Source organism: Saccostrea cucullata, unplaced genomic scaffold (genome assembly GCF_032062105.1).
Source record: "Saccostrea cucullata isolate Sc308-1 unplaced genomic scaffold, CSIRO_AGI_Scuc_v1 ctg3420, whole genome shotgun sequence".
Taxonomy (NCBI): domain Eukaryota; kingdom Metazoa; phylum Mollusca; class Bivalvia; order Ostreida; family Ostreidae; genus Saccostrea; species Saccostrea cuccullata.
This window is the reverse complement of record NW_026920579.1, coordinates 1-14,621: the sequence shown is the minus strand read 5'-3', so window position 1 is coordinate 14,621 and position 14,621 is coordinate 1. Positions and strand designations below refer to the sequence as shown.

At 34.8% G+C, this 14,621-nt stretch overlaps 1 protein-coding gene across 1 annotated transcript in view; it reads left to right on the top strand.

Moving 5' to 3' along the window:
* Positions 1-9,041, top strand: part of LOC134251436 (uncharacterized) — a gene marked incomplete at its 3' end in the record, with an annotated part of 63,643 nt that extends 54,602 nt beyond the window's left edge. Inside the window, exons 2-3 of the mRNA XM_062733857.1 lie at positions 3,335-4,457; positions 8,626-9,041. Coding sequence (XP_062589841.1) covers positions 3,335-4,457; positions 8,626-9,041 — 1,539 coding nt within the window. The remainder of the gene's footprint in view (positions 1-3,334; positions 4,458-8,625) is intronic.
* Between the last annotated feature and the right edge of the window lie 5,580 nt (positions 9,042-14,621).

Here is a 14,621-nt window from a genome sequence, read left to right as displayed (position 1 = left end):
GGACAAAGTGAGTAAATAATTGCCTAACCATTGATATGAAAAACGCCTGTCAGCATTTGACTTAGTGATTGTAATACATCGTCGATATATCTTAATGTCGAGTTAAAGGACACAACAAGTGTTTTCTTCTTTTCTTGTAAAATATTTTTAACAAAGTCTGCTTCATATAACTACAAAAATTGGTCTGCTAATAACAGGGCGTAATTGGTACCCATGGGTTTTCCAATCGAATGTTCGAAGACCTGGTCTTTATAAACCACATGCATATGGATATTGTCAATAAAATATTTTTTAGTATCAAGTACTTTTACTTGTAATCAGAATATTTTTTAACTAAGTAATTTTGCAAATGACCCATGGCAAAGTGAGTAATTCTACAAGACCCATTTTTATTTAAAAAGCAGCTGTCAATAATGTCAGAAAGCTTGGACTACAATTCATTGTGGGGAATGGTTGTGTATAAAGTTGACATGTAATGAGAATTCATAAACTCCTTGAACTCATAACTACTAAATTGTGGCCCATTATCACTAATCATGATATCTGGAAATCCGTATATGGAAACTATGCATTTCAAAGGAGTTAACACGCACTTAGCGGTAAGCGACTCTAGTTTTGCAAGTTCTGGCAACTTAGATAAATACTACCAGTAAGTAATGGTTTCCACTAAGTTCAGACAGATCCATTCCAATCTTAGATCATGGTCTTGATGGAAGTTTACTTGGGATCATTGGTTCCATAGGATTCGCGCCTGATATTTGACACTAGTTACACATGCACTTACAAGGTTCTCTCTGTCTTTTCCCATACCGTTCCACAAAAGAATGTCTCTCGCTCTGTTTTTGGTTTTCACAATTCCCTGGTGTCCAATATATAACTTTTCTAGCATCTCATTCTCCATCGACTTTGGGACAATCACTTTGTGTGACTTGTAGAGAATACCATCAATACACTGAAGTCTATCACGATAATTCCAATAGGTTCTGGCATCTTCTGACAACATCACTGTCTTGTTTCGATCAAAGTACTCAAGGATTGGTACACTACTAGTCATGCGTTTCAATATCTGGTAGTTTTCTTCCTGTTCATTTTCCAATTTCCAGAGTGTGCTTTTCTCCAGTAACTGTCCTAATGGACTGCCAACTTCTGATAGATTGGGCATAAACTTTCCTAAGTATTGAACAGAGCCCAAAAATCCTTCACATAATTGGGACGGCTCATTTCCTGTAAAGCACGGACTTTTTCAGGATCGGGTTTCAGACCCGAGACAGTTAATCTGTGTCCAATGTAAGTCAGCTCTGAGCGTCTGATCTCATACTTGTCCTCGCTTAGCTTCAAGTTATGTTGTCTTGCTCGATCCATTAAGGCTTTCAAACATCTGTCATGTTCAGCTTCTGTGGTCCCCCATACAATGGCATCATCAATAATCGCTTCTGTACATGTTTCATCGAGATCCTGAATCAATTTCGGATATGGCACGTTGAAACACTTCAGGGCATTCGAGTTAATCGATAACGTCCAAAGGAAGAATGAATTGTGCAGAGTTTTGAACTCTCATCATCTAGTTTGGTCTGCCAAAATCCAGAAGTGGCATCTAATTTGCTGAAAATGTTGGCTCCAAGCATCCTAGCTGCGAACTCTTAGGTGGCGAGGATCAATGCATATCCGGATCTATCCATTCGGCTTCGTAACAGTTACCATGGAGTTGACCCATCTTGTCGGCTCGCGTTGCTTCACAATCACTCCTTCAATTCCATTCCGTGGAGCTGTTCCTTGACCTTGTCCCTCAAGGCTATAAGAATCTTGCGTGGTGGATGTATCACTTGCTGTATGTTTTCAGCCACCTTGATTGAGTATGTACCTGTTAAGCATCCAAGTCCACTGAATAAGTCCTAAAAATCCTGGAGAATGCCATGTGGTACAGTAAGATTTTCCCTTCAATGCTGTGTATTCGCTGAAAGAGTCCTAGCTTGGCACATGTGTCAGCTCCAAGAACAAAATTCACAGTTTGGTCGATAATGTAGAATTTTACATATGGTAGCATTTCATCCTTCCATACACACGGTAGTATAACATACCAGCACAACGAATGTAGTGTCCAAAGAACGACTTCCGTGATGAAAAGGTAAGAGCAACTTTCAGGGTTTTTTTTCTATTTTCGTGAGATCTGCTGATGACAAAACATTACACTTTGCTCCGATGCCAAGTTGGAAGTGAACATTATTGTCATTCACCTTCACCGTATCATACCATCCTACATCATGATTTTCACAATTAATATTCACTGAACCAACAAAGAATTCTTCATCTGATGTATCTACTGCATGCATAGTCTTGTATCTATTGTTTTTCTTTGAACTAGCGACAGCACGCTTTTCGACTGTGTGACACTTAATAGCAAAGTGGTTTGGAATTCCACACTTTCTACATGTTTCACCATATGCATGACAGTGTTTAAACGCATTTGGCCATAATATTTACAGTCTTTCACTATTGATTTTTTACTTTCACTTTCGCGTTTAGTCGATTATGACTTCCGGGTGGGGGATGTCCTGCCTTTCGAGATTCTATGTACTGATTTGTCTTTCATAGACTGTATTTGCTGCTTAGAAATTTCACATGTACGTGCAAAGTTCATAGCTTTTTCCAGGGTCAAATCTGAACCCTCACCAATGCATTTTTCAGATAAAAGATACCACTGAGTCAGACACATCTGTTTCATACTTGATATTTTACATGAAAAAAATGTAAATGGTAATCCAACAAACAAGCTCTATGATAAAAATGATGATACTAACTTTTATATCGGCTACTTCCCTTACTTTTGCAGAAATATACCTTCATCACCTGCATACGGAGTTTATATATCTCATTTGAATCGATACGCAAGAGCATGCTCTACATATGAATAATTTCTAAAAAGAGATAAATTATTGACAAACAAGTGATGAAAGACGAATATCAGCAGTTTCATTTAAAGTCATCATTTCGTAAGTTCTATGGTCTATACAATGAACTTGTCAGCAAAAACAATTTTCATCGAGTCAAACGAATTTTTCCGTTATCTCCCGATCCTGACAAGAAGCACATGGCGGGTGTGACCTATCGCAGGGGATGATAACTCTTTCTTGGCACCTGATCCCACCTCTTATATTTTGGAGGTTATTGTTTGCTCTGCTCCTATTTTGTATTGTTTTTTGGACTTTGAGATTGAATACTGTTCCATATCTCCATATTCTTCATTTGTACTCTTAGAAAAAACCATTTGTGATATTATTTATCATATTTTCATTCATAAACATGAGGATTTTTATCTTTAAAATTTTTCTAACAGGAAAAAGCAGTTGACGGGTTTAAGAAGACTTCAAAAGAGTCTTTCAAAATCTTACATGTATCTGCTGTTATGGAGGGAAGCTCACAAAAACAACGCTTCCTTGTGTCTCTCCAAATAACACAGCTATCTAATCAAACACTACAGAAGATCCTTGAGTTACCACCTGATGTGGTTGCAGGTTACACATATTCTACAGACGAGATTTGTCAGGATGTCGTAAGGCATTTTACCTTCAACGGAGTTAAGCCAACTAGAAAACCGTTAAAAGGGATGCAATCATTATTATATAAGATAGAAAGATCCAAGTCAAACGAAATCCCATGCAAAACTGACCATCAGGAGTCAGAAAAAATGATAAATTCCAAAGAATGCGTGAATTCTGGAAGCAAATCCGAAGATAAAGTCGAGTGGATATGTCATAACACAGAACAAAATTTGAACGAAAAAAGAGATACTGAGACATCACAACAAAGAGAAATTTGCGAAATAAAATGTAAAAACACTAAGAGTGACAACAATGACAGGAATATTTGTTCTAGCAGCTTGGGAACAGACGTAACAACGGAAACATCTGAAGAAATCACAAAATTTGGGACAGGCAGCATTCCAGTTACATACTCAGTGGAAAAACAAATGTTGCTTTGCAAAAACGAAGTAACATATTTGAACAGTGATTCCAATATATATACTGGTACTTGTTCTAGAAGCTATCAGGCAAATCTACGACACTCTACTGAAAAGCGGGGAGACAAAACAGAGGCTAATCATTACCTAGAAAAAGATACAAAACCTTATTGGGAAAGGAATGCACAATTTGGAATGACTGGTAATTATGAGGTTGGTATCAGTGACAATCAAAACAAAAATATGGTGTCATTTTCTAGAGGATATCAAGCGTCAAATGCGTCAATTAGTGAGGGACAAAAGGGATACATAGAAGAGAGTAAGAGAGAAAAGGGGTTTCAGCGACATCTGTCACAGAATATGGGAACACCTTTTAGAGGACATCAAATATTCTATGCATCAAATGCTGACGGCAAAAGGGGCTATACCGAAGAAGATAAGACAAAAGAATGGTTTCAGCAACTTTCAAAACAAGATACGGGAACACCTAGAGGAACAAGTAAATACTTTTAAAATCGATAAAACATATATTGTGGAATTAAATTGCAAACTTAAAGAAAAATGCACGAAGGGAAAGTTGTACATTATTATGAACAAAGTTTCATGAATACGAATTCATTTAAACGGATCATATTTAAAAACATGTACAGAGATGAACTTTTCCCATATTTATATCCGTCGACCTTTCGTATTAGTATATGTTTATTATTAAAGGTACTTTAAATCAGTATAACGATCTAACGAAAATTCGATGGAAAAGCTGAAATCATTCCTTTCGTCAAATAAGTTTTTAAAAAATGAAACTCAAAACATTGTGCTAACAATGCAGGGCATTCACATGGCAAAACATGGAGCTCTCGAAACAAACGAGGGAAGATTAAATATCTAAGCAGTCCTCTGCCGACCAGAAAAAATGGTCTATATCTCACCAAATAACACAGCTTTCTTATCAAACACAAGAGAATATTCTAAAAATTCCATCTGATGAGCCCTCTCTATTGCTTAACTTAACAGGCTATTCTTAAAAATCAGGATAACATTTTTCAGTAAAGAATGACCAAGTCAATGTCCAATATAGAATTCGAGCTGATGCTTTTACTCAGAGTCTTTCAACGATATTGTTTATAAAATTGTCCGTCACCTGTCTTGGTTTAGAGTCTGATTGTTCTGAAATTATCCCTGCCATAACTCTATAATCTAAAAAAAAATAATACGCATTCATAAACAGTTGTTGCACATCATGTTGTTTATTTTATTTGGATATTTCCCAAACAAAAACTTTTCTTAACAAATCATGCCAAAATCACATACAAATCATATCAAACTCATGAATTCGTGGTTTTGAACTATGATTTAGACCTGATCCATTAAATGGATCATACTGAAATCATAGATGACAAATAAGGAAGCATGATCCTGATGTGGTTTGTTTCTGGGGTATGAGTCTGCTGTGATTTTCTTGCGATTCTGGCATGTGCCTTTAACTTAGAAAACAAAGGAACATGAGTTTGAAATGATTCGTTAACTTTAACTGCTAAAAGTTTGTGATTTTGATATGGTTTCTTAACTTTGTCTTTAAACTCCATACGAGTTACACATGATCTGTTAACTTCTCTTTTGAGAATCATGAGTTTTATATGATCTGTTAACTTTGTCAGAATTGGTTGTATGATCCTGATATGGTTTGTTAAATTTGTCATCTATGATAGGTGAAAATGCAAGCTTTAAATTCACTCTAGCTTGGAGAATCAAACAACATGCATACATCAATAATAGCCATATTTAAAATTTTAAGAGAACAGGATTAAAATTAAGTTTAATAATTTAAATGCACACAGCGTATACTGGTAGTTACAAAGACAATCTTTTTTTTTAAGTTGAATGAAATTGCAAATAAATAAATTAATACAATAATTCATAAATAAATTAGCACACAAGTATACTGTTTAAATAACACAGCTAGGATTTTATTAAAATCTTTCTTTCCATATAATATTTGCGATCCACTCCCAATCTAACTTTGAGGCATCAGATTAGGATTGGCTCACTGGTCAGTTTCAGAGTCATAGTAACCTTGTTATGCAATTCTCCTGCCGGGCAGCATGCTGTAGTATAGTGGTTCACAGCTTATCTAGGTTAGAATTTGAATTCTGTTGAACAAGATGTGCACGTTTTCTTGTTGCTGATTTAAAAGAAAAGACTTTGCATCATGAGTCGTTAGCATGATCCCATAGGCTGTTTTTTCTGTTTGGGTTTACAGAGTATGCTTGTATTGTAGTAAATAAAATATAAAAATAACAAAGGGTATTCAAGCTAAACAGTTCATCGAAACGATACAGATTGATAGCAAAGCAAGCGGAGGCTCTAGATCATTTATGCTTTGTTCAGCTACTAGAGAGGATTCATAAATCAGCATTTCGACAGGTTTTACATGTATCCATCTGGATTTTTTTTTAAAGGAAAGATTGTCGTTCTTCGTACATCAACATCAGCGATATCAAAAGAGCAATAACTTAAAAAGAAATAAATACAATTCAAAATATTTACCAAAAATTTATTTTCTTTGTATAAAAAAACTTTCTATGAAACTTCATTATTTTATGACGTTCGTAAGAGTAAATAATAGCAGAGCCCACGTAGTTTTTGAACGGCCTTGTATAATTTGTACGAGGGCTATTCATTAAGGTAGTTCAATTCTCTGCCAGGAAGGGCAACTCTTTAATTTATAATTCAATTCAAAAAGTCTCAATCTTTTGTTTCGAATTGAATATAAAATAACAAAATTTCGTGATCAAATAAACCGATATGAAATTATTTATTAACAAGTCTGAGTTAAAAGATATAAACACTTTCTTTCTTACTATATTCACTTTCAAAATGTAAAGTTACTGGATGCTTGTATGGTTTGCGTTTCTATTTTCCCCTGCTCTCTCCTCTGGAGAAACCCAGAATTCCCGACTGACCGGATATATCATCACGTCACCCAGTCCTATTGGATTCCGTGGTTGTTCCAAGGAATGTAATTCTTACTCAGATTGTAAATCATTTAATTTCAACAGACTCCATTTATTCTGTGAATTATCTTATAAATCACGTGGTGAGGCTGAGTCAAAGAATCAGGGGCATTAAGACCCTAAATATGCCCCAACCATAATGGACAAAAAATTATAGATATCAAAAGAATTATGATTGAATCACACCTTTTCGGACATATTTTGACGAAAAAACCACTTTTAAGACATTTTGGGGTCAATACAAAAATAACACAATTTTCACTGATTTCTGAAAATTTATAATAATTTTTTTTCTGTAAATATAATCAAAGAAATTAAAGATGGATTTTTAATACAAATACAACAGAAATGTTCTTAAACATGTGAATAGAAATTATTTTTAGCTAGAAATGTTTTTTAAAAATGGATTTTAATGTAAAACAGTTGATTTTATGTTCAAAATCAGAGATACCTGGGAACTTAAGATGTCTTTAAATGGACCCCACTCTCAATATGTACTTTACGGTAAAAATATTTTAAATAAAATCCTATTAACTCTATCAGAAACTATAAATGAGAAGAAAAAAAACCTTTATATTATTTTGAATTTACAGAAAATATGTTAATTTTTCAAAGACAAGTACTATTATATGTATTTAACATAAAGAGACTTTGAATGCACAAAGTGAACAAACATGAAATGTATTCAACTAACATTTTTAATAACAATTCATTAAACTTGACAAAAATAACAATAAGGGATTTCAGTTTTTATAAAATCAAAGCAAACACTCTCATACTCACAACTATGAATTGCTAATTCGTTACACAAATGATATGGTCGTGCATTTTAATTAAAATGAATTAATGGATAATATTGAAAACAATTAGAACGCTTACATACAAAAACGTATATACAATGTACTTGGACAAAAAACCAAACTGTTGTAATCCCCAACTAAAACAATATGCTTGTATTACTCTATATTGTAATGTGTATATATGTGATTATTGTTACTAAAACCATAGTGCAAATGGCATGGGTAGCTAGTGGAGTGAAACAAATCGCCGTTAAAGTACACTGCTTTGAATAAACCTCGGTTTGAAAGGGTTTTAGAGAAAAACAGTACGACACCCGCAATTTGTAGAGATAACCTTGTTAATACATCAGGTATCAGATTTCCGGGTGGCTGTGCACACGTCTACCAAAACAGCAGATTAAAATGGCTAGTGAAAAGGAAGTATCAATTGCTGGAAATGTGTTTGATTGTCCAATTTGTTTGGAACAAATGAAAACACTAAAAAACCTTCCATGCTTCCACACTTTTTGTGATGTATGTTTGAATGCGTACATCGAAACCTCGGTGGAATCAACAATCAATGCCTCCAAAATTGATTTCGCGTGTCCGATATGTCGGAAAAGTATAAAACCTCCAAATCAAGATTTACAGGGGAAAGACTGGGCAAAGCATTTTCCTGACAACTATTTAATTTTAACTTTGATGGAAAAATCTGGCGACCACAGTGAAAACTGTGGAGCATGTTGGCGTCAAAACAGAACAAGAAAGTCATCGTTTTGGTGCATCAATTGTGCACATCCTGTCTGTGTTGATTGCAAAAATGTCCATCTTATGTTTAATGCAATAAAGAATCACAGAATTATCACACTTGAAGAGTTTAGAAATCAAGACATTTTCCCTGAAATTGAATACTATTGTGATCAACACAGTAGTAAAACAGTAGAAGTTTTCTGCGTTGATCACACCAAACTTTGTTGTAGTGTTTGTTTTGCAACCAAGCATCGTTCTTGTGTTGATGTCAAATCTTTAGAAGACATTTCGGAAACGCGGAATCCCAAGGAAGATGATATACTGTTAGAGAAGCTTCGTGAACTTATTCAAGACACAAATGAAATGGAAAAGGAATTTCAAAAGTTGAAACAGAATCTTAAGCAAGAGAGTGAATCAACTGTAGAGAAAGTAACACAAGAGGTGGAAAAGACGAAAAATCTCCTCGCCAAAAAACTGGATGAATTTGTCTGTTACCATAAAAAGGAGGCACAAGAGAAAATGAATGATTTAGAAAACATAGTAAGACAATTTTTTCTTAATCTTTAGATACATGTACAAGGATTCACAATGACATTTTGTTATATCTGAAGGTCTCATTTTTATTTTATTAAATACTCTCGCACAGAATAATAATAGCCTGGGGCTTGCTGTTGTCGTATTTCATGATAAATATTCTTTTTATACACAAGCCAAGGTAATCTTATGCTCGTATAATCTGAATTTGAAACCTCAACAGGTGTGTGCATGGACCATTACAAAACAAATTCTAACCGATCATAAAATACACCTTTCTGTAACGTAAAATGCAACATTCAACCTAAAAGATACCTTGTGTTATACATTATGCCATTGGAATGTAGCACAGGAGTTGATAATTACTGAAAAGCAGAATTTTTAGCATGGATTTAATTTTCGCAATATCAGCGAATATCGCTAAAAACTAATTGCGTTTTACTTGTAATAGCTTCTTTAGTGAGCATTTTTAAATAGCTAAAATTACTCCTCGCTGAAAATAAAAAAAAATGAGGAAAAATAGCTAAATTTGCATCTCGCTAAAATTCCACCAATACGGTAAGCATTTGACAGTTCCCTTACTTATTATACGTTAGAATACAAAAATTAAATGTATTAAGGTTCCACACTTATAAATTCTAACGAAATAATTTAGATAAGGGTGAATATAATTGTCAAATAAATTAAGAGATATCCATCTAACATGATCTGGAAAAAACAGAAAAAATCCGTGGACAACTCAATGTGTAAATAATGACCTAGCAATTATTATGAAAAACGGCTGTCAGCATTAGACTTAATTATACCCCCCGCAAACGAAGTTTGGGGGGTATATAGGAATCACCTTGTCCGTCTGTCCGTCTGTCTAGCTGTCCGTCTGTCTGTGCAATCGTGTCCGGTCCATATCTTTCTTACAGAGGGACATTAGAATCTACTACTCCACACAAAGATTGCCCATGAACTAAGGGTGTGTTATGACCGTGAGCCAAGGTCATTTGGGGAACTTTAAGGTCATTAGAAGAAAAATTTTATAATTCGTATCTTCCTAAAGGATAATCTTGGTAGGTTTTTATTTCACACAAAGATTGCCCATGACTTAAGAATTTGTCATGATCTTGACCCAAGGTCATTTGGGGAAGTTCAAGGTCACTGGAAGTAAAATTTCATAATTTGTGTCCGGTCCATATCTTTCTTATGGATAAATTTGGTAGGTTCTCATTTCACACAAAGATTGTCCATGACCCAAGGGTTTGTCATGACCTTGAGCCCAAGGTCATTTGAGAAAGTTCAAGGTCACTGGAAGAAAAATTTCACAATTCGTGTACGTTTGATATCCTTCTTATGGATAAACTTGGTAGGTGGTCATTTTACACAAAGATTGCCCATGACGTAAGGGTGTGTTATGACTTTGAGCCAAGCCCATTTGGGAAACTTCAAGGTCACTGGAAGAAAAATTTCATAATTCGTGTCTGGTCCATATCTTTCTTATGGATAAACTTGGTAGGTTCTCATTTCACACAAAGATTGACAATGACCCAAGGGTGTGTCATGACCTTGACCCAAGGTCATTTAGGGAAGTTCAAGGTCACTGGAAGAAAAATTTTATAATTCGTGTGTGGTCCATATCTTCCTAAAGGATAATCTTGGTAGGTTTTTATTTCACACAAAGATTTCCCATGACCTAAGGGTGTGTCATGACCTTGACCCAAGGTCATTTGGGGAAGTTGAAGGTCACTGGAAGTGAAATTTCATTATTCATGTTTGATACATATCTTTATTATGGAAAAAACTTCTGAAAAACCCAGCGGGGGGGGGGGGGGATTTTGTCCCGTTTGGACAGTTCTAGTTATTAATTGAAATTCGTCGTATATATACATCTTAATGTCGAGTAAAAGGCCACAACAAGTGTTTTCTTCTTTTCTGGTAAAATAGTTTAAACAAAGTCTGCTTCATATAAATACAAAAAAAGGTCTGCTAATAACGGAGCGTAATTGGTACCCATGGGTTTTCCAATCTATTGTTGGAAGACCTGGTCTTTAGAAACCACGTGGATATAGTCAATCAAAAACGCTTTTAGTAGCAAGTACTTTTACAAGTAATCAGAATATTTTTTAACAAAGTAATTTTGCAAATGACCAATGTCAAGGTAAGTAAATTTACGAGGCCCATTTTTATTGAGCGCTAAGCGCAGCGCAAAGCGCATTCTGTCGTCGTAAATCTACTTCCATTCGCGATCCAGCACCACTATATAAGCAAGTTAGATAACTCCACTGGTTTTTCTAAAAATATGCAACTGGACATCCCCAACTATCTTTCGGCAATTCTAATAATAGGAGTCAATAAGTAGGTAAAAATATCATGTACATTGTACGGCCATCCACTGTTAGTAGATAAGGGCGGTTCATGTCATGCCTTTCTGTATATACACTGTTGTTGAACAATTCATTTTAAATCGTGTCGGTACTGAATGTTAAGTGTTTAAAATGTATGATTTACAGCTGTAGCATATTCAAAACAAAATGTAACATATAGTCTAACTTTTAGTTATCAATTATAAATAGTGCATGGACGCTCGAAGCGATTTTATAAATATCTCACACACTCCATTAATGTATTTTTTGTGAAATCTTTTCTATAAAATCGTAAATTTATAAATCGCTTCTGAATATGTAAAAAAAAGTTAGTGAGAATATTTCTGAGATGTTTTATTCATAATTCTTATAAATAATTATGTTGTCAATAAGAATTTTTTCATCGACGCAATAAACAAATACTTCAATTCAATTGTAACTTTCGTACTCGTACAGTGTAAAATCGGAATGAATTTGTTGTTTAAAAAATATCACCAGAACATTTTAGCTGAGAGGAAATTCAGCGACATTTTCAAATGTTCAAAATTATATAGAAATATATAGTCATGTACATTTTCCAGCAAATGTATAGCTACATTTATAGTCTAAAGGTCACAAAACTCGTCGACTATCCCCCTCCAATAAATTGCGAATTATACTCAAATATACATCTCTTAGACTCCTATAAGGCGATGGATAAAGAAAATATTTTTAAGTTTTTTTTTTCTTTTTTATATTAGGTTGGGAAAATACATGGCTGTTTGGACTAGATATCTGCCATAAAAATGTGTACATATTTTTGTTTTTGTTTGTTTGTTTTTGTTTTGTTTTTTTTTTATAGAAAAAGGAGAAATATTTTTCTGCGATTTTATGTATATAAAATTGATTGATCTTTGACAGAAGAAGAAAATGTAAAATGCTTTAAATAAAAAGGCATAAGACAATGTTGAAATTATATCCCAACGGGTAGATTCACATGTTTGATTATGAATCAAACAACTGTGCTCGTCCTAGTGCAGCCGCACTCTCAAGATACTGCTTCAATTCCAATACAACAGGCAATTTAGATTAAATAAAATCTGATGATTCTAAATTGCAATGTGCTTAGCGCTTCCCAGTACTTTCAGTACTTTAATTGAAAAAGCAGCTGTCAATAATATCGGAGGCCTGGACTTCAATTCCCTGTGTGGAATGGATGTGTATAGTTGAAAAGTCGTCAGCGTTTAAATAAATACAGTCAATAAACTCGAAATTCCTTGGTTAGAGAGAGGCTCTGATTAAATCGTGCTACAAAAATAAATCAATTTTTTTCTGCTAGAAGCAGTGTTTTATATCTTCAACTCATAACCAATATTTTATCATTCTTTTTATTACCTCACCTAAGCCGAAGGCTCAAGTGAGCTTCTCTGATCAAAATTTGTCCATTGTCTGTCGTCGTTGTCGTTGTCTCGTAAACTTTTCATATTTTCATCTTCTTCTCAAGAACCACTGGGCCAATTTCAGCCAAACTTGCTATAAAGTATCCTTGGGTAAATGGGATTCAAGTTGGCTACGGCCTTTTCCAAGGGAGATACTTATGAATTTGAGAAAAATTAATGCTATCTTTAAAAAATCTTCTTCTCAAGAACCACTGGGCCAGGTAAGATAAAACTCATGTGGAATCATCCTCAGGTAGTGTAGATTCAAATTCATTCAAATCATGACCCCCAGGTGTAGAGTGGGGCCAAAATGGCCGATCAAAGCTTTACATAGGAGTATATAGGAAAAATCTTTTAAAATCTTCTTCTCAAGATTCACAGGTCCAGGAAAGATGAAACTCATGTGGAATCATCCTCAGATAGTGTAGATTCAAGGTTGTTCGAATCATGACCCCCTGGGGTAGGGTGGGGCCAAAATGGCTGATCAAAGTTTTACATAGGAAATATAGGAAAAATCTTTAAAAATCTTCTTCTCAAGAACCACTGGGACAGGAAAGATGAAACTCATACGGATTCATCTTCAGATAGTGTAGATTCAAGTTTTTTTTTTTCAAATCATGACTCCCGGGGGTAGGGTGTGGTCAAAATGGCTGATCAAAGCTTTACCTAGGAGTATATAGGGAAAAACTTTAAAAATCTTCTTCTCAAGAACCATTTACACAGGAAAAATGAAACTCATGTGAAATTATCCTCAGGTAGTGTAGACTCAAGTTTGTTCAAATCATTACCCCCGGGGGTAGGGTGGGGCCAAAATGGCCGAATAAAAATTAATTCTCATGAGAATATATAGGGAAACCTTTGAAAATCTTCTTTTCAAGTACTTCAAAGCCATGATTAGTAATATTTATGTAGAATTATCCTCAGGTAGTGTAGATTCAAGTTTGTCCAAATCATGATATGTGCTTTTTCCTAGCTGATGTGCTCAGGTGAGCGCTGTGGCCCTTGGGCCTTTTGTTTGAGCTTGAGATAAAAGATACCACAGAGTCTGACACATCTGACACATCTATTTCATAATTGATATTTAACTGGAAAAAGATGTTAATGGTAATCTAACAACCAAGCTCTGTAATAAACGTGATGACTTTAACTTTTCAATCGTCAACTCCCCTTACTAATGCAGCATTATACCTTCATCAAATGCATACGGAGTTTATATATGTCAATTGATTCGAAACGCAATAGCATGCTCTTCGTATAAACAATTTCTAAAAAGAGGTAAATTATTGACAATCAAGTTGATGAAAAAAAAGAATATCAGCAGTCTCGTTTGAAATCATCACTTCGTACGTTCTTTGGTCGATACAATAACCTAGTCAGCAAATACAATTTATCATTCAGTCAAATGTTGACTGACGTTTTTCATATTGTTAATTCTTTATTTATACATTGAAATGACGACAGTTTTTTCCGATATTTCCCGATCATGACAAGGAGCACACGGTGGGTGCGACCGGTTGACAGGGGGATGCTCACTCCTCCGTGGCACCTGATCCCACCTCTGATGTTCTGGAGGTCTGTGTGTGCTCTGCTCCTGTTTCGTATTGTTTCATGGACTTTGAGCTTGAATACTTCTCCGTATCTCCATATCCTTCATGAGGAAAAACAATTTGAGAAGTTATCACATTTTCATTCATAAACATAAAGATGTTTTATCTTTTAATTTTTTTAATAGAAAAAAGCAGTTGACGGGTTTAAGAAGACTGCAAAAGAGTCTTTCAAACTCTTATCAACTGTTATGGAGGGAAGCTCACAAAAAC